This window comes from Mustela lutreola, chromosome 4 (assembly GCF_030435805.1).
Source record: "Mustela lutreola isolate mMusLut2 chromosome 4, mMusLut2.pri, whole genome shotgun sequence".
NCBI lineage: Eukaryota > Metazoa > Chordata > Mammalia > Carnivora > Mustelidae > Mustela > Mustela lutreola.
This window is the reverse complement of record NC_081293.1, coordinates 74,383,863-74,402,748: the sequence shown is the minus strand read 5'-3', so window position 1 is coordinate 74,402,748 and position 18,886 is coordinate 74,383,863. Positions and strand designations below refer to the sequence as shown.

The window sequence follows — 18,886 nt, the reverse complement described above, 5'->3', positions numbered from 1 at the left end:
GGTTGGTTGGACCCATTCTGGATGAAGGAATCGCTTCCCCTAGTGAGTTTCCAAGATGGAGGAGAACGCCACAAGCTCTGGTTGAGGGCATAGCTATGACTTGGATTTCTGTCCTTTACTCAAGGTGCCAGACTAAATTCTCTACCCGGTCCACTTGTTTCCCATTTAGTGGAGGGACCCAACCATTGCAGACTCTGAAGACTCAGTGGGTCATTCAGAGCAGCCCTCAAACAGAAAGACGCTTCTCTGCCCCTTTCTGGAAAGATCTCCAAAGGCACAGCCTACAAGACCTCCCTTAGAAATGCACCTCAGGAGCACCTGGGTGGCGCATTTGGTTAAGGGTCCAACTCTTGACATCAGCTCAGGTCATGGTCTCAGGTCATGGGACCGAGCTACCCATTGGGCTCCACGCACAGCACAGAGTCTGCTGGAGTTTCTCTCCTTTTCCCTCTGCCCTTCCCCCTACTCACGCTCTCGTCTCTGAAATAAATAAATTGATTAAAAAAAAAAAAAAAAAAAAAAAACATTCTTCTGCAATACCCCGGTATTTCTTTTAAGTCCTTCATGAGGAAATAAAAAGGAATGTGGGTGGTTGGGTGGCTCAGTGGGTTAAGCCTCTGCCTTCAGCTCAGGTCATGATCTCAGGGTCCTGGGATCGAGCCCCGCATCAGGCTCTCTGCTCAGCAGGGAGCCTGCTTCCCCCCTCTCTCTGCCTGCCTCTCTGCCTACTTGTGATCTCTGTCAAATAAATAAATAAAATCCTTGAAAAACAAATGAAAGAAATCATTTTTTGTCTTAAGCTGAAAGAGACCAAGGAAGCCCTTCCAAAGGTCTTGCCACTTACTTTGATGTGGGGGTGTTTTGCGCACATTGTCCCCCAGACACGGGAACAACGCTCCTCCTTTCTATGTTCGTAGAATTCAGGGTCTCGTAAGATGGCCACTCTCCGTCCACCATGTGTCAGGACAAACTCGCTGCGCCCCTCCAGCCGTGTCTTATCGTCCGTAGAGACGGGCAGCACGATGGGGATACTCATGTTAATCACTCCATCTAGAGAGAGAGCCATGTGATGAGTTGAGTACGGGGCGCCAGCTGTGCCGTCCTCGAAGGGGACTCCCATGTGCACGTCCATTCCAAACACTGCCTGCAAAGCCCAGGAAGGCCTCAAGCCTACGTGGTGGTGTTGGCTGCATGAGCTTCTGCAGAGTCTACGATGAGAAGTCCTCGAGAGGCCTCTCAACGCAAGACACAGGAGTTGTGAAAAACTTTTCACAAACACGGAGGGGCCTTCAGTGAGTGATCTGATCTGGGGGCCGAGGAGGGGGCATCTCCCTTCTGAGTTTCCGTTCAAAAGCTTGGTCCTGACCACAACATACCAGAAAGTGTCAAATCTTCAACAAACCAATTACACACAATAAAGGCTGGCCAAAGAAGCTCAAACAGAAACTTCTAGTCTTTCTTAGAAACGAACCTTGTAATAACGTTGGTAGATCTCTGAATTGTGGTACCAACACACCCAAATTGAAAAAGAAAAAAAAAAAATCAGACCATTAACACCAAGGGGTAGGACCCCAAGGAGGGAGTCCTGATGTCTGTTTCCTGTGGTCCAGACATAGCATCACCTTTACGTGGTATTGAAAAGACTTCTCTGGGGGTCACAGCTTTGCTGGTTCCACCATCAGGCAAAAACCAGGCAGAGGGAAAGCCATAGACAGTGGATTCACACACTTACTCTGGAGAGTGAGCTCCTCTCCCCTTTACACTACTTTTCTTACTTTAAAAGGAATTTAAGTAAACTGGCAATCTGGTTTCTCAGGATACAACATGACAACTGGAAGGTACGGGGTGTGCTGTTCAGAGAATTTCTATCTTCAGCACATGCCTAGAGACACCCTGATCTCAAAGGAAGAGGCAATAGAATTACTTAAAAGGTGATAAAGAAATTGTGAAAGCTCATTTTGTGTGTCTCCTTAGCTAGGCTGCAGTGCTCAGACAGTCAATCAAATGTTGTTCTAGATGTTTCTCGGAAGGTATTTTTAAGAGGAGATGAACATTTGAGTCAGTAGATTTTGGGTAGAGCAGAGTGTCCTCTATAAGGTGATGGGCTGCACAGAATCAGCTGAAGGACTCAACGGAAGACCCTATGCCAGGAAGAAGAGGGAACTCAGCCTGCAGACTTTGAACGTGAACTTCAAGTCTTCCCTGGGTCTCTGGCCTGCCAGTCACAAGGTTCTGCAACTGTGTGAGCCAACTCCTTAAAATCAATCTCTCCCCTCATCCTCTCTGTCCACCCTGCCTTATTTTTCTGGAGAACCCTGACTAATAAAACTACAGTCATGGCGGGGCTCGTCCCGTGTGGGGCCTACAACCCCTCGGGGGACCATTACACTAGAGCTCAGTTCAATAACTGGTGTAACTAGGGAAGATGACATCCCTTTAAAGCTTCCTTGTGTTTAACACATTTTAAAAAATGAATATGAAGTTATTTGGGGTTTTTTTTTTTTTGGAAAGAGCTTTTTTAAATGTTTCTAGGCAAAATGGTTAAAAGATGTAGTTCTTTTCAGTTTGGGGCTTCAAAGATTACAATTCAGCTTTCGGGAAACATTTAATTTCTTAATGAGGCCAGATAACATTAAAGATGTGACCCTTTTGGTGGGGATGCCTGATGTCCACCAATGACGTCCATCTCTCGGCTGTACTCACAGGTGAGAAAACAGGGCCCACCATCAGTGTAGAACACTGAAGAAGGTTGGGAGATCCGGGGGATTCCCAAGTTCAAGACTCAGAAGGGAACAAGAGCATGTGAATAAGGAAAACATTCAGCTCCATGAAAAACCACCGCAGTTACTTATGGATTTGAGGGAACGTCCCACAGATTAATGAATTCTTTTAAACCTAACCTTCAAAATCCAACACCTGGAATGCCTCTGATAGAGTTAAAGATCTGAGCTCTGAGTCAGCTATGACACCCGTCTATAGGCCTAGCACTTTGCACCTTCTACATGCTCTCCAGAAGTCACTAGAGTGTAAAAGAATGTCACAGGATAAAGACAGCAACTGCAGGGGACAAACAAATCCGGTCTATCAAAGTCCTGTGACTCCCCCCCCAACACTGCGTAAACCACAAGTATGTTCTCTGCACCAGAAGTTATGGGTTTTGATGTTCCAGTGACTCCTTTGTTTCAAAGTTCAGGCGTTTTCTGGGCTCCATTCCCCTTCTCTGTGCTCAGTTGCCCCCCTTGAGAGATGGGATAACGAATAATCCGTATTCATTACGGATTGCTGGGGGTGGGCACATGGTACAGCCCTTTATCCCTGGAGGTGTGTGATCGAAGATACTGCAAGCCACCGCACAATCCAGTTGAGGAGAGGGGAGAGAGGCCCACCAAGCAGAGGGTGCCCTGTGTTCTGTGGATTACTGACCACAACTGCTCACATAGATCGAACCAAATTCAAGTAAAACAAAACACAAAGCCCCAGGTGGGCGTGAGACAAGCCTAGCTCTGCCCAGCGCATCTTTGCAGTGCTACCTTCCATCAGTTCATCTGGGGTGAAACCCAGAGGCTCCTGCCCAATGTAGCCTCTGACCCACGTTCCTCTTGGCCTTGAGGGAAACCCTGCTCTGGGGAAACAGCACTTCCTGATGGTGGTCAAGAAAGCCAGTCTCGGCGTGGAGTGGGGGAGTCCCATGATGCCAGCTGACTGCATCCACCCGGAGCTACAGCTCCCCATGGTGCGAGCAGCTTCCCCAACCACCTTCCTAAACTCTTCCACGACAGGAACTCGTCCAACAGCGTGATGCTCTGCTGAGGCCTCCTCCATGGCTTCCCACCCGACTGGGGCTCTCGGCCTCACCCACTGTGGGTGAGATGGCTCTTACGGGGGCTGCCTCACATTGCCAGGGGGCCTTGGCTGCTGAGTCCATGGTTAGTCCAACACAGAACTTTTGCGTAGGACTTTTCCCAAGCAAACGTGACAACACTTTCTATTGCTTAACTAGGCCTTTTTTTTTTTTTAAGTTGCAGGAGTAGAATTCAGGGATTCACCACCTACAATTCGTAGTGCTCATCATAGCAAGTGCCTTCCTTAATGCCCACCCCCTATCCAGCCCATACCCTGACCCACCTCCCTCCATCAGCCCTCAGTTTGTTCTCTAGCATTAAGAGTCTCTTAGGGTTTGCCTCTCTTTTTCCCCCACTGTGTTCATCTGTTTTGTTTCTTAAACTCCACATAGGAGTGAAATCCTGTGGTATTTGTCTTTCTCTGCCTAACTTATTTCGATTAGCATCATACTCTCTAGATCCATCCATGTCATTGCAAATGGCAAGATCTCGTTCTTTTTTATGGCTGAGTAATAGTCCATTATATATGCCGTGGTATATACCACATCTTCTTTATTCATTCATCAGTCAATGGACACTTGGGCTCTTTCCATAATTTGGCTATTGCAGATAATGCTGCTATAAACATGGGGAAGCATGTGCCCCTTTGAATCAGCATTTTTTTAAAAGACTATTTATTTATTTATTTGACAGTGACACAGCGAGAGAGGGAACACAAGCAGGGGGAGTGAGAGAGGGAGAACCAAGCTTCATGCTGAGCAGGGATGCGGGGCTCAATCCCAGGACCCCGGGATCATGACCTGAGCTGAAGGCAGACGCTTAACAACTGAGCCATCCAGGCGCCCCCTGAATCACTATTTTTATATGCTTTGGGTAAATACCTAGTTGTGCAATTACTAGATCCAGGGTAGCTCTATTTTTAACTTTTTGAGGAACCTCCATACTGTTTTCAAAATGGCTGCACCAGTTTGCACTCCCACCAATAGTCAAGAGGGTTCCTCTTTCTCCGAATTCTCGCCAGCATCTGTCATTTCTTGTGTTGATTTCAGCCATTCTGACAGGTGTTTGTGCTACCTCATCATTGCTCTGAACGTAAGTTTTAAAGGGAAAGCAACAATGATGAAAACAGCACCAAAGATAAATGAGACCTTCACAATTTTACCTTTCCCTTCTGGGAGAATGAAGAAATTTACAGTCAAAGCAACTTGTGTATTCATTCCTGGTTCTATGACTACCAATCATCATAGCTTGAAATTAAATTCATGCATAATCGGTGCGCCTGGGTGGCTCAGTGGGTTAAGCCGCTGCCTTCGGCTCAGGTCATGATCTCAAGGTCCTGCGATAGAGTCCCACATCAGGCTCTCTACTCAGCAGGAGGCCTGCTTCCCTTCCTCTCTCTGCCTGCCTCTCTGCCTACTTGTGATCTCTCTCTGTCAAATAAATAAATAAAATCTTAAAAAAAAAAATTCATGCATAATCACACCACAGACAAATGAAATACGGCCCTGTACAATCCAACCAGGTGTGTCCATTTAAATCACATCTAAAATCAATTTCTCCCTCATCGATTAAAAATGTTTTATAAATGCATTAGAAAAAATTTCTAGATTTGTGAATCAAATGAGGACTCATAGATTTAATTAACAGAGAGGATCATAATTGTTTTTAATCTCAGGGACAAAATGTACAACAATAATTTAGAAACAAGTTCAGTTTTGTCAGCCAAATAGGATATTATAAACAGCTGCATCTGATCCAGAAATTTCCTGTTATTTGGACTCTGATCAACAGAAGAATGTAGCATTATTATTCTATTATAACTGATTAGATCATGAACTGTTACAACAATTCCAGCTGGATCATTTGGATTTTTTAAAATTATGTTCTTAACCATTTCTAATTAATGTAACTAATTATAATAATTTAACTATTTGGAAAGTTGAAATACATACCAGGAAGGACTGTGCCTAGAGAAATATAAACACAATTAAGAAACATGTTTTCAGCTCTCCACCAAGATAATCTTAAAGCAACAATATCAAGGAACAGATTCCTATTACAAAACGTCACATATATAACATACAAATATACGATGCTCTTTGCTACTGGTCTGAAGAATGTGTAACAGCAAAAAGAGGCTGAGACCAGGATTTGTAGTGAACGTCATTCAGTGCAATCCTGAAGCATTACTCAGATGACTATATGCTTTGAAATAATTACAACACGTTATAGCACCTCCAGCTTCGCAAATTTGCCTCTTACAAATGTGTGATGTCTAGGTCTAATAGCAAACTGCTCTAGAACGTTCTAGAATCCCAGATGTTTAGAGGACATGAAATTCTACCTGGCAGAACAAGCATAGTAAGAACGAGAACCAGGATAACTTGGATTTGAATCCAAGCTTCAGGTGAGTTACTTAACCTTTCAAGTACTTATTTCCTCATGAGAAAAGTATCTTCCCAAAAGTGTTATCTGGATTAAATGTGATATCCTGTGTCAGATGCTGGGGTCAGAAGATATCAGGTACCAAATAAATGCTGGCGGTGCCTGTGGAAAGCCCTCAGGCCTCCCCACCCCCCTTGGCAAGTCAGAGCTGTGGAGGACTTGTCTTCAAATGGTCCAGTCTCATGAGGCCACCATGTTGTGACTTTCCTTGGAAGCCACCAGTCAAGAAGATGAGCTTGAGGTTCCATTTTTTTAATTTAGATGAGATACTTACAACTGGGGGGGAATCTGTAACAATCTCAAAACTCTATATCCAGGGGTGCCTGGGTGGCTCAGTGGGTTAAAGCCTCTGCCTTCAGCTCAGGTCATGATCTCGGGGTCCTGGGATCGAGCCCCACATCGGGCTCTCTGCTCTGTAGGGAGCCTGCTTCCCCTCTCTATTTCAGCCTGCCTCTCTGACTATTTGTGATCTCTGTCTATTGAATAAATAAATAAAATTTAAAACAAACAAACAAACAAAAAAAAACTCTACATCCAGTGGAAAATAAGGTGATATAATGAACCAATGAAAGTAGATCCTTGAACAATAGAGGGAATAATTCATCTTGTGTAATCCTCAGAAACATTTAAATTTTTCTTTTTTTTCCTTAGACTGAGTAGACTGAGTTTTTTTGTTTCTTTTGTTTTGCTTTTTAATTTAAGGGGAAATGTGAACTTTTAAGGAAATTAAAACCAACAGAGTATTCCTGAGAGATGTGGTCCAAATTAAAAATATATATATATTGCCTGCAGATGGCAGGCGACCAAGGAACATGCAATTGTTTGATAGCAGATGACTGTGGCTACACGTCTGTGGTTCTAGAAATTTCAGATTTTTCAGTCGGTGGTGACTCATGACTTTCATGAGCTGATTAAAATTAAATGATATCCATATGAATGAGATCTTGTTTGGCCTTCTGAGATACACATATATCACCTTCTAGAATTTAACTATGTCTATACAGCCCAAAAGCCATCAAGGGGAGCTCTCTCCCCGGAGACTCATGTTGTGGTAGGAACAGGGTTTCAGGAAGCTTCCTGCAGGCATGCTCATGGCTGCTGTCCAGGCAGGAGGGACGCCGAGCCCAGCCCTTCCACAGGAGCAGCTCTATTTTAATCTGCTCTTTGTATTGCTTCAGAGTTCACAGATATGACACATGATTTGGGGCGGGGGGGGGGGGGGGGAGCTAAGGGAGCGGCTGGGTGGCTCCTTCAGTTGAGTCTCCAACTCTTGATTTCTGCTCAGGTCATGATCTCAGGGTCGCGGGACTGAGCCCCAAGTTGGGCTCCACGATCAGCAGGGAGTCTGCTTGAGACTCTCTCTCTCTCTCCCTCTGCCCCTCTCCCTGCGCACATTCTCTCTCAATAAATAAAATCATAAAATATAACAAAAGGCCTGACAACCACTGATATGGGGAGAAGAACCCACTGTACTAGGGTTCAGAAGATGGGTGTACTATCTGTCCCTCCAAGCTCACATCTGTCTTCATTACCACTCTGTCTCCAGCCACTAGAACAAACCTTGGCATATGAGGACACTAGGTAAACATTTGTTGGCTGATGAATGAACATCTTATCTGTGCTACTTCCAGACTGACATAACTATGCGTGAGCCAGAGAGTCCCCTCAGTCAATGTCTTTTCATTGTATGCGTCAGGGCAGGGGAGGGGGAGGGGTCTGTCAACATAGGGAACATTTACTCCTGGACCAGTTGTTCCTGACTCTTCCTCATCCCCATGGGATAGGGACTGGTGTTAGCAGCCCATGGAAGGCATGAGGGAACTGAGGCCTGCAGGGTTAAGTAATGCGCCTCAGGTTCACAGCAAACCACTAGCCCACGAGCCCCGCTCGGATCCACAACTACACTGTTCCCCACTAGGATATTCTGCCTCGACTTAGCACCTTATATCCTTGGTTTCTATTACTGGATTTACATAGGAGTCGAGGAAGCTTCTGGAAGGTGGCAGTGGTGGTGGTGGGGGGACTTCTGGATCCTCACTACAATGAGGGCTGCAGAACTGTGTCCGCTGGACTGGGGTGGACTCTGCTGTAGACAGTGACACCAGCAGAAAGTCAAAGGGAGAAAAGGAATCTTGTAGGGGGTGCCAGACACAGACCCTACAGCTGGAAGGGTTCCAGAGCCCCCCCAGGCACCCACAGAAGAAAGGCCAGTTCACAAGGTTGTTTCTTCCAGTTCTCTGATGCTGTGGGGTTCAAGCGACTGCTAGAGGGTCCTCAGCTGAAGTTAGCCCAGAGCAAGGGGACAGGAGCTTTCCCACTTGAGGGGGAGTCTGTGAGCTGCCACAGCCCCATGGGTCCCAGGACATTCGTGAACAGGCAGGAGCTGCATCTCTGTGGATGCAGAGAGCCACGTGCATCCACAAGACAAGAGGCACACGGGTGTGGGCCGGAGTCAGGGGCACAGGAAGCATCCCACCTTGAGAACTCCCGCAAGCCCCTGGGCATGGGTTTTCAGAAGAACTGGGATTTCTGGATGGGCGGTAGGAATCAGGAGCTAGTGGGAGTCCAGTACTCATGGGGACGTGACCTCCCTCAGCTCCGTGCTGCTGGGGCTCCGGGGGCAGACACGTGGGGGACCTGGGCAGGGAGACCTGTAACAAGGGCTTTGTCCAGCCCATGATAGCGAGGACCAAATAAGAAAAGAAAATCGCTGTGTTTTATAAACTGCAGAGCACCATAAAATGAAATTAAAAGGATGTGAGAGGGAGGGAGCGAGATTTGCCTAAAAGATATGGATAGCTTATTACAGTTTGCTGTCCGGCATCTTTTTGGATCACAGACTCCTTTAAGAATCTATCAAAAGCTAAGAACTCTTAACCCAGGAAAACGCCCGTTCTCCCCTTCTTAAATCACAAAGGATTTCTGCCTACGCTAGGATGGTTTTTGTCTCCCCTCCGTGATGTCCTAGCTCCCGGGCAAAGGACCCTGGCTTCCATCCACCCCCAGAGCCCAGGTATTTTTCTCTATGGAACAAGTGCTCGTCTTTTAGCCACAGCTCTGGCTGGGAGGCTCAGGGCCCATCTCCTGCCTGTGGTTGGCCGCGGTGTCGGTGAAGTTTACTCAATGCGGCCTGTGCCCAGCACGTATCAGAATTAAGACACCAAAGGAAGTGTCAGCCTTCCTCAGACAGAGAGCCTAGCCTCCTCACTTGTCTCAGAACGGACACCGGGAGAGCAGCCTGGCAGGGAAAGCATTGGGCCAGAAGTCCCTGGATTCTGGTCTCTGGTCTTGGACCAGTGGTATGAACTCAGGCAGGGCACTAAGGCCAGGATCACCTTCCTCATCTGCAAAGGGCGTGATCAGAGTTGCCTGATTAAAGGCAATCATGCCTGAGAAAATGTTCTGCAGATGGACAAGTGCTGTACAGATATGATGATTATTGCTAAGGCAAGCTATAAGGGAAACAACTGAATTTTGGAATGTGATTTTATCCCCCCAGTCAGAGTCACAAGCCCAGCCCACCGACATCTTTTCCCAGGAAAGACTATCTGATGTGATTTTGCTCCCTAAAATGTCTGGAGCCCTGCTCCGAGTCACAGACTTGGTGTCCCCCAGCTCCCTGCCCCCTCCCCCCACTAGCAGCCATTCCTCAGGGGCTTGAAACAGACAAGCTCCATTTGACGAGCTCAGGCCCTTCTGGGAAGGAAATGATCACAGAAGGGGCCAGAAGTTTTCCGAATAACACACGCTTCCAATCTGGACCAGATCAGTGCTCTCAAGTCCCTCGGCCTGTGCCCAGAAGGCGGGCTTAGTGCGGCCCCAGGGGGGTCTGGAGGATGCCACCAGCCTCCTACAGCACACGGAAGGGCACGAAGAGCGACATTTGAGTGTCCAGTGGGAAAAGTCACTGCACGATGCCGCTTGGCCCGGCAGCCGGGTGGTGAGACGCCCCTGCAGGTCACCCCATGCGCTAAGCTCATCCCCGCCCACCCCAGGATGCTCCCAGCAGCAGGCAACGGCCCCCGATCGCCCTCTACTCTGAGTATGGAGGCAAGCAAAGCCAAACAGACTTAACCTTCTCTTGGCTTCGCATGCAAGGAAAAGCCCTCATTTTTCAGTTCTTTACTTTCCAATAGTCAATAATCCTTTTAGGATAGCCCTTACCCTCAAAAAAAAAATCCTAAAAAATCGAATTTATACATAATAGAATTAGACATATAACAAAGCCTTTAAATATCTCGAGTAAGAGGGATGATGTGAGAATTAATACCAAGAATGAATGCTTCTTGTTCCTGTGAAAATTTCTGAGCACGATTTTTTTTTTTTAAACAATGAAGAGTAAAAAGCAAGTAAGAAAAGCACGTACCGTCCAGCAGGGTGTCGAAGTGTATGGCCTGCAAGTATTCCTTCTCTCGCATGAAACCTTTGAGGGGAGTGGCCCAGCCTTCGCTCAAAACTTGGACCCACTGAAGATCCAGCTGCAAAACACAAAAGCAGGTGAACATTTCCATAGCTCTGTTTCCCAGCCAGCGGGCCCCAGGGCAGGCCTTTCTTATTCTGCTGGGCAGAAGAATGAAGGCAGAATCTTTCATGTGTTAAGTGTTCCGGTTTGATGCTGAAGCATGATCCAGGGCCCAGATAAGCTCGAGCCTAGAACTTTCCTACTGGAGAGCAGTGATCTAAGATTGAGGTGCAGAGAGCCTCATGATGGGCAACTGTGTTAACATTCCCTGTTCCTGCTTTTTTTTTTTTTTTCCTCGACAAATATTCTGGTCGGGCTACATATTTTCACCAAATGTAGTAGGTAGTTGAATGAAATTGGCAAACCCCTGACTTGAAAAGTCCAACATTCTTAGCAGGATACTGGAAACACTTCAAGCTCTGGCCCTTTGGGCTGATGGGGAGATTTCTACCTCCCCCCAGGCCTATCCTCTTTCCCACCTGAAATTCCTGTTCATCTTTTAAACCCCGAAGCATGGTTCACTGCTCTGCTGACCTTTCCTACCATCCCCAGGACCAAAACAATGATTAGATTATTTGAAGTTCTTTTGTACCTCGCAGCCCATTTCATTATGGGAATTACCGTTCCACGCCATAATTATAATCACGTACTTCTTGTGTGCCCAGAGCACTGGAGTATTCAGAATTTCTTTCGTGAGGTCAGGGGGTTCTGCATATAAATTGGTCATGACTTGTTCAGGTATGACTGAACCTGCAACAGGTTCCCACCTTACTCTGCCTCTTAGAAAAATGCCCAAGGTTTTAAGGGATAAGAAAAAGGTACCAATGAAGATCTGAACAGCTGGAATGGACCAATAACACTGACCTATAAAGAGCCAAAGGCATCTGCCGTGCCCTTGACCGGGCTGCAGCGAACACGTTCCAGGCAGTAAATTCAACATGACCAAAGGGTCTACACCTGCTCCTTAGGCTGGACTCTGCCGTGTTAGGAAAAAATGGGATTTGCAGAGTAGGAAAACAGTCCTATCACTTTAGATCAGGGTGGATCTTTTCTCCACATTCCTTCTTGATTGTCCAAAAAAAACACTTGCATTTTTTTTTCTTTATTTGCATTCTGAACAAACTTTCCTCAGCCGCTGTCAACAATACCGCCCAATGCCTGCACTTTGGCATAACTGAATGTTCACAGTGTCCTCTGCAAAACAGAAGTTACCTGCCTGTCTGCTTCCGTTCTGGGCACTGCCCCACTACCTTGCAGCAGCTCTCGGAGAGAGATTTGCTTGGCAAGAGGTTAGAAAAATAAAAGGCAATGATGAAGTGTTCTTCCTTATGGACACTGCATTTCCCTGATCCATACCTTCCTTATTACCTAGACTAGTTGTAAACACATTATAATGATGGCCGTGAGGCTGATTCTCCTGGGGCCAGCCCGCAGGTCTCACCTTGGTAATTTCTAATGAAGGGAGAGCTTCGGCCTCAGCCCGGACCTGGTCAAGTTTGTTCTCGGGCACAAAGAGCTCGTGGACGCCTTTCATGATCGTGTGCGGTACAATGTTCTGAAAGGAAGCAGAATGGGTAAAAATTTGAAATAAAAACTGCAAAAAGAATGCTCCGGTGAATAAATGACCTTCTGTGACTTTATGCAATTGAAATAAACAAACAAACAAAAGCACCGCCGGGTCCACCCACCTGCTCTTGGAGGAGCTCCACCACCTGCTGGACACAGTCACTCACAGAGGACAAGTTGGTTTTCAGCACACGCTCAGGGGTTTCGGGTTTCTCATAATCAGAATCAATACCCGTGAACCCTGCAAGGCAGAAGGGCGGAAATCACACCAGCACTGACGGGAATAGGCTTTCTAAACAGGAAGACATGAGCCATGATGGAATAATGCGTTACACTGAGAATTTAGAGCAGGCTGGGAAAAGTTACCAGCTGTCCTTGACCTCTAACCATAGATAAAAATATCATATCATATCATGTCATACCATACAAATGCACAGCTGTATTTTCAGTATCAAAAGCCCCCAAAGTACCAACAAGATTTGGCTAGGTCCAAGCTCTCTGCAGCTGACTGGAACCCAAAAGGAAGACGAGAAGAAGAAACAACTCTGGAACACGCCCCCTTAGACACACACTCATGGGCACACACCCACTGGACCTGAACTTGATTGCTTATGGCTGAGGGGACAGTTCTGGAAACACCCAGCCCACATGTTGATGAGCCCATGGATGTACTGAGTAGCCTGTGGTTTGATCAAAAGTTGTGTGTCCTAGATGCAATTGTGGACAACTGTTTTTGAGACTTTGGACCAGCCTCCAGGGACAGAGTGTGAAGGCCCGGGAAGCGGCAAAAGAGCCACAGGCTGGTGCTCCCACCTTTGATCTCCCCGGCTCGGGCACGTTTGTAGAGGCCTTTCACGTCTCTGCTTTCACAGATGTTCAGAGGCGCATCCACGAAGATTTCAAAGAACGGCAGTCCTGCCGATTCGTGGATTTTGCGGGCATTCTCACGGTCCTGGGGCGGGGGTGGGGGGAACACATTCGAGAAGGTGAGCGAGAGGTTTCACAGTGGAATTCTTCATCATGAAACGAGGTCTGCTCTGGTGCTTGACAGGTTCAGGTTTTACACGAGCATGTGTGCTCTGCTGCGGCAGCAGGAAACCAGTCCTTTAGAGAAAGCCCAGGGGTGCCTGGGGGGCTCAGTCGGTTAAGCGTCTGCCTTCGGCTCAGGTCATGATCCCAGGGTCCTGGGACTGAGCCACACATTGGGCTCTCTGCTCAGAGGGAAGCCTGCTTCCTCCTCTCTCACTCCCCCTGCTGCGTTCCCTCTCTTGCTGTCTCTCTCTGTCAAATAAGTAAATATAAACCTTTTAAAAGAGAGAGAGAGAGAGAGAAAAGTCCAGAAATGTCCCTCCGGTGAACACAGCTCTTTCAAGGTCTTTCAGAGAAAAACCACAGAAAAGAATCCCTGCTGAAAGACAGGCTGGCCACCCAGGAGCACTTCATTCATAGGGGGTGTCCAAAGAACGTGGCATCTTATTCGTAGCTCCCAGAAATTTCCTGTTTTAAAACAAGAACAGGGTCCCTCTTCCTCGGCGATTTCCACATTAAACACACATGACCTGCTGCTTTGGCAGTGAACTGCCATTTCCTTTAGCAAACTAAGCTTTCGGACTTTTTGGAGACACAAGATTACAGAGCTTTTGACTTTTTCTTCTTTAACTTTTTCCTTCCTTCCAACCCTGGCCAGAAGGTGAGCGTGGACGGGTCTTTGTCCGCTGGTGCCCCGGCATCTGGGAACGAAGGTGCTCTCTTGACAGAACCAAGATTAAGCAGAGGAAACGAGGAGCAAGGGAGGGAGGAAGCGGGGAGCACAGCGGTCCCTGGTGCCCGCCCCCCAGCGACTCCTTCCCCAGCGTCGTCCGTGCCCCCGCCTGATCCTTTTACCTTCGTGAAAGGAGAAATGAAGCTGGTGATGCAGACCAGACCCGCGTCGGCAAACAGCTTGGCCACCTCGGCGATCCGGCGGATATTCTCCTCTCTGTCCCCGGGGGAGAATCCAAGGTTCTTGTTGAGGCCGTGACGCACGTTGTCCCCATCGAGCGAGTAGCACGGGATGGCATGCGAGACAAGGTACTCTTCCAGAGCAAAGCTGATGGTGGTTTTTCCAGCACCAGAGAGACCTGTTCATTATAATCATATGACCTCAAATCAAAATCAAAATCACTACCATCCAGGAAGAGCACAGTTGACCACAAGTCAAGTACCTGCATTTCTTCCAAACATAGAAATAACCATGTTTTGCACTGCAAAACAAGTGGGGTTCATAAGTATGGGGAACCTGGGGGGTTTTACGTGGTTCTTGGTATGTTCTATTTTGCCTGCAGCGGGTTTTAAAGATGAGAACACTGTGCATACAAATCCAGATTCTGGCTTCGCTTGGGGAAAAAAAAAAAAAAAAAATCAGAAGCTCTGGAAACTGTGTTCTCATATCCCCTCCTGCCGGCACTCAGCAGGAGTAGAGGGGACAGCCAGCTCCGGAGACTGGGGGACCCACCTCTCCTACCGAGCCTGCGAAACAACCACTTGACAACAGACCCCTCTGGCCTTGAGATTTTTCTAAAATGACTCTCAAAACATAAAGTCATCCCGAGCTAGGCTCTAGATGTGTTTAGAGCTGCACTACACCCTTCAGTGTCTGGAGTCTTTCCGTGAGAATAGAGTTACCACGATGTACCTTTTACCATGGTTTCGAAGTGCAGTGGCGGGAGGTGCACTGCATGATTTCTATCTGAGGGAAATCATGAGGAGGAGGGAACACTCCAAAAATCCCCTTGTCCTGAAGATCTCTGGACCTGAGAAATGGAGCACTGTGCCAAGCCACTGTCGGGGGGTACCCAGATGTGGGAGAGGAAAGGTTAGGGGAAAGAAGAGGAGGTCAAAAGCTTAGGAGAAGACGCCAAGAGGAAGGAGGGAAAAGAAAAAAAAAGGTAAGAGAAAAGCAGGAACAAAGGAAGAGGGAAATAAAGACTTGGAAAGAGGGGCTTCCTGGCTGGCTCAGTTGGTGGAGCACGTGACTCTTGATCTGGGGGGTTGTGAGTTCGAGCCCCATGTTGAATGCAGAGATTACGAAAAGACAAATAAACTTAAAAAAAAATGACTTAGAAAGAAAAGTGATATATGAAATGCAAACAAACAGTTTCCACAGGGTTAGTTATGTTTTTAAGTCACGCCCTTGGCCCTCACAGACAATCATGAGAAGCAATGGCTCTGAGAGGAATGGGCTGCCATCTTTGGAAATCATTTCTGAAGACAGTACTGTACTATTCATGTAACTCCGTTCCATTTGAATAGGGACTTAGGTCATAAATTCCTCTTAGAATTGCGTCCAGTCCAGCGTGGGGTAGACTCGTGTTCTCTCACGCTGGAAAATGAGGGAAAGGATAGAAAGTACTTTCAGTTTTGCTTCAGGTCTCAAAACCAAGGGCTAAACCACAGTAAACTGGATTAAACGGATTGTTGGTGGATTTATTTCAATGCTCGAAGGTCACAGGAGTTACACCTCATGAGAGCTTGATTTCCTAGGGGCCAGGCCCTGGGCTATGCAGGCTTTCGTTCACTTAGTCCTACTCCTCGTCAGCCCCCGGGGCAGGTTCTATTCTTATCTCGCTTCTCAAATAAGAAAACTGAGGCTTAGCCTGCCTAGTCAGCTTGTCCAAAGTCACCCAGTTAATGTAAGTGGAGCTGGGGCTCAAAACCAAGTCTTAGAAGGGGTTGGTTTCTCTCACCGGCCTCAACAGCCTATCTCTGTAACATAATAAGACAGAATAAATTGGGAAAAGATTTTTTTTTTTTTAACGAGTAAGGAAAGACAGACAAAGTCCATCGTTTAGGGTGTGTTTCCTCTTGTACCAGTCACCTTTCTGTTTTGAACGTTGTTCCACATTATAGAAAGTGGACTCTGTGTTGGCTCCAATACAGAAATTGAACAATTTGCCATGAAGGCAAACACGTAATAAGAAGGAAGCATCTAGAAGGCAGCTGTTTGATCTACGGCCGCACAGCATGTCTCTTGGACAGGGTCAGGGGTACGTCCCGACAGGATTCCCGACACGGGAACCCTGCCTTTTGGAATATAGCAAGCTCCTCGCCCACTGTGTGTCCCCAGCCCGCCCGCGGGGAAAGGTGTTGCACCACAGGTGAATGAACTCCCAGAAAAACTTGGGAGGAGGAAGAGGCTGACGGAGCCAGGAACCGCAAGTGAAGGGGGAAGACTGCCACACTCCTCAGCCGTCCCTTCACAAGGAAGAAATCAGCATTTGGGTTTTTGGGTTTGTTTGTTTGTTTGTTTTTTAATCTATTTATTTATTTGAGAGAGCGAGAAAGAGAGCAAGCAGGGGCAGAGGGAGATGGAGAGGGACAAGCAGACTCCGCGTGGGCGTGAAGCCTGATCTCATGACTGTGAGATCGTGACCTGAGGCGAAATCCAGTTAGTCGCTTAACCCACTGCACCCCCCGGGTGCCCCAATAACTCAGCATGCGGGAGCAGGCAGTAGCACACAGCTGATCTCAGAACCTAGGTAACCATCTGGGTAAACACCGTGTCTACACCGGGACTTCTACTCCCAGGGATCAACTTCCTCTACCCTGTGCTCAGAGCCTAAGGCAACAGCCCGGGACTAATTCCTGCCCTGTCACTAAGTCTTAGCTGCCACATTCTGAGGCCACAAAAAGAAGAGATTCATCAGGTCACCTCCATGGGAGTGAGTTGTTTCGTAATCCTCAGCTAAGTGGAAAAGGCTGGTTTTCCTTCTTGTGCAGATCCTTATGTTTTCAGGTTGATTTTTTTTTTTTAATTAAGTGAAATAGTCCTCTACCACGTTAAAACATCAGAAAACAAGAAAGAATAACTCTAGACATCCAGAACCTTACAGACAGCCAAATGCTTGCTGTCAAGCGAGTAAAGCCCCACCCTGAGCGCCAGTACGTGCGAGGAGACACAAGCCCGAGAATTACGAGAATTACGGGCTCGCCTCGGGCTGGAAGGGGACGGTCTCATGAGCTTGCCCCTGTCCTGCCGGAAGGACAGGACCAAGAATGAGAGGAGTCCCATGCCTCGACCTCAGGCTTCCTTCCCACTGATGGCACAGGGAGGGCTGACCACTGCGCTCAGCCTCATCCCCGTGTTAAAAAAAACATGTCCATAGGTCACTTCGAGTTCCTTCTAATTCTATGTCACATGTCAATTTTCAATTAAAAGAGAAAGGTAGCAACAAGGCATACCTGTCAGCCACACTGTACATCCTCGGAATCCACCCCTCGTCCCGACCACCTGCCCTCTCTTGTTCCTGCTCACGTGGTGGGCCTGGTAGACGACATTGGTGGACTTCTGCTGGCTCTCCTACGAAACAAGAGCAGGCCCAATACGGCATCAATAGAACAATACAACATGTATACGTGTAATAAAAACACAATAAGTACACATACAATACTACAGAGAGTCTACATATATGTCACATATATCATACTTATAATAATACAATACATATACAGTATGTATACATATAATAAGTGCACACATGCATATGTATACAGAAACAATAAAATAACAGAGGACAGTAACAGTCCTCTCTAACTGGAACTCCTCTTTTGTGACCGGCACACAGAGGGACATTTATTAATTCTACTAAATCAGAAAAAGACCCTGCCTTTAGAATACCCATCATGACCCTCTGAAAATATGATCTGAACGTGACAATCACTGACACCGTCAAAGTCTTGGTTCTGTGACATTGAAAACTGTGTACCTTCAGGGGGACGGTTAAGGGAATGTCTTTGTCTCCATAAGCTCATGCAGCAGATCCTACAGATGTGGCTGGGACACAAGCCAGTTCGTGCAGCCCCTGGGGAAGTTCTGGGGAGGGGCTGGTTGAGCCCCACTCTCTGAGGAGCCAGGGAGAGGCTCTGATCACAGAGCAAAGCGCTCAGTCAGCGCTCAGTCAGGGACGCCGTCTTTCACGCACAGTCCCAGAGCAGGGTACGGTGCATGAGGCTGCTTTTTCCCAAGCTCTACCCTCAGTTTCCACTTTCCCCAGGGTCAGTGTGTGAACTTTTAGTCTTTCAGAAAGCCCCGCAGAACAGAAATGGGCCAGTTATTAATCTTGGAGACTAACACGAGTCTTGAATATCTTTATTTTGGCTGAGATTAAATCAGCCAGTAAGGGCTGACCCCGATCCTAAACTCCGGATGCTGGGGGTCTCATGAATCAAAATGGTGGCACAGCTGGTCAATACAGCTGCCGGCGGACATTGCTCAAATACCATGTGATCCAAAGATGGGGGGCAGTTGGTGCAGAGACCCCGTCGCAGCGGTTAAATAAAAAGGCTGGGAACAACTCCTATGTGTCTTTGGCGTGGCAACAGAATTTCTGATGTCAGATGGAATCTCAGTCTGTGAACTACAAAAACTTAGGGAGCCTTTTAAACACCGCACATGTAAACCCACCAGGCTTAGGGGGAAAAAAAAAAAGAAAGAAAGAAAGAAAAAAGCATCTATATTCTTTGAGCAAGACGCAGAGAAAACTCTGGGCCACATGTGGACCATTTTGTATTTCTGGAGCAAATTAAATCACTT

General features: G+C 47.2%; 1 protein-coding gene across 3 annotated transcripts in view; it reads right to left on the bottom strand.

The window, feature by feature from the left end:
• PAPSS2 (3'-phosphoadenosine 5'-phosphosulfate synthase 2) overlaps window positions 1-18,886 on the bottom strand; it is a 68,569-nt gene that overhangs the window by 9,682 nt on the left and 40,001 nt on the right. For 2 of the 3 annotated variants that reach the window (XM_059170259.1, XM_059170262.1), the window contains exons 2-9: window positions 17,536-17,653; window positions 14,200-14,435; window positions 13,129-13,267; window positions 12,438-12,556; window positions 12,191-12,304; window positions 10,654-10,765; window positions 5,795-5,809; window positions 845-1,050 (exon numbers count right to left, since the gene is read on the bottom strand). In XM_059170259.1, the coding sequence (XP_059026242.1) occupies window positions 845-1,050; window positions 5,795-5,809; window positions 10,654-10,765; window positions 12,191-12,304; window positions 12,438-12,556; window positions 13,129-13,267; window positions 14,200-14,435; window positions 17,536-17,653 (1,059 nt within the window). The remainder of the gene's footprint in view (window positions 1-844; window positions 1,051-5,794; window positions 5,810-10,653; window positions 10,766-12,190; window positions 12,305-12,437; window positions 12,557-13,128; window positions 13,268-14,199; window positions 14,436-17,535; window positions 17,654-18,886) is intronic. The other variant, XM_059170261.1, reaches the window with a different exon arrangement.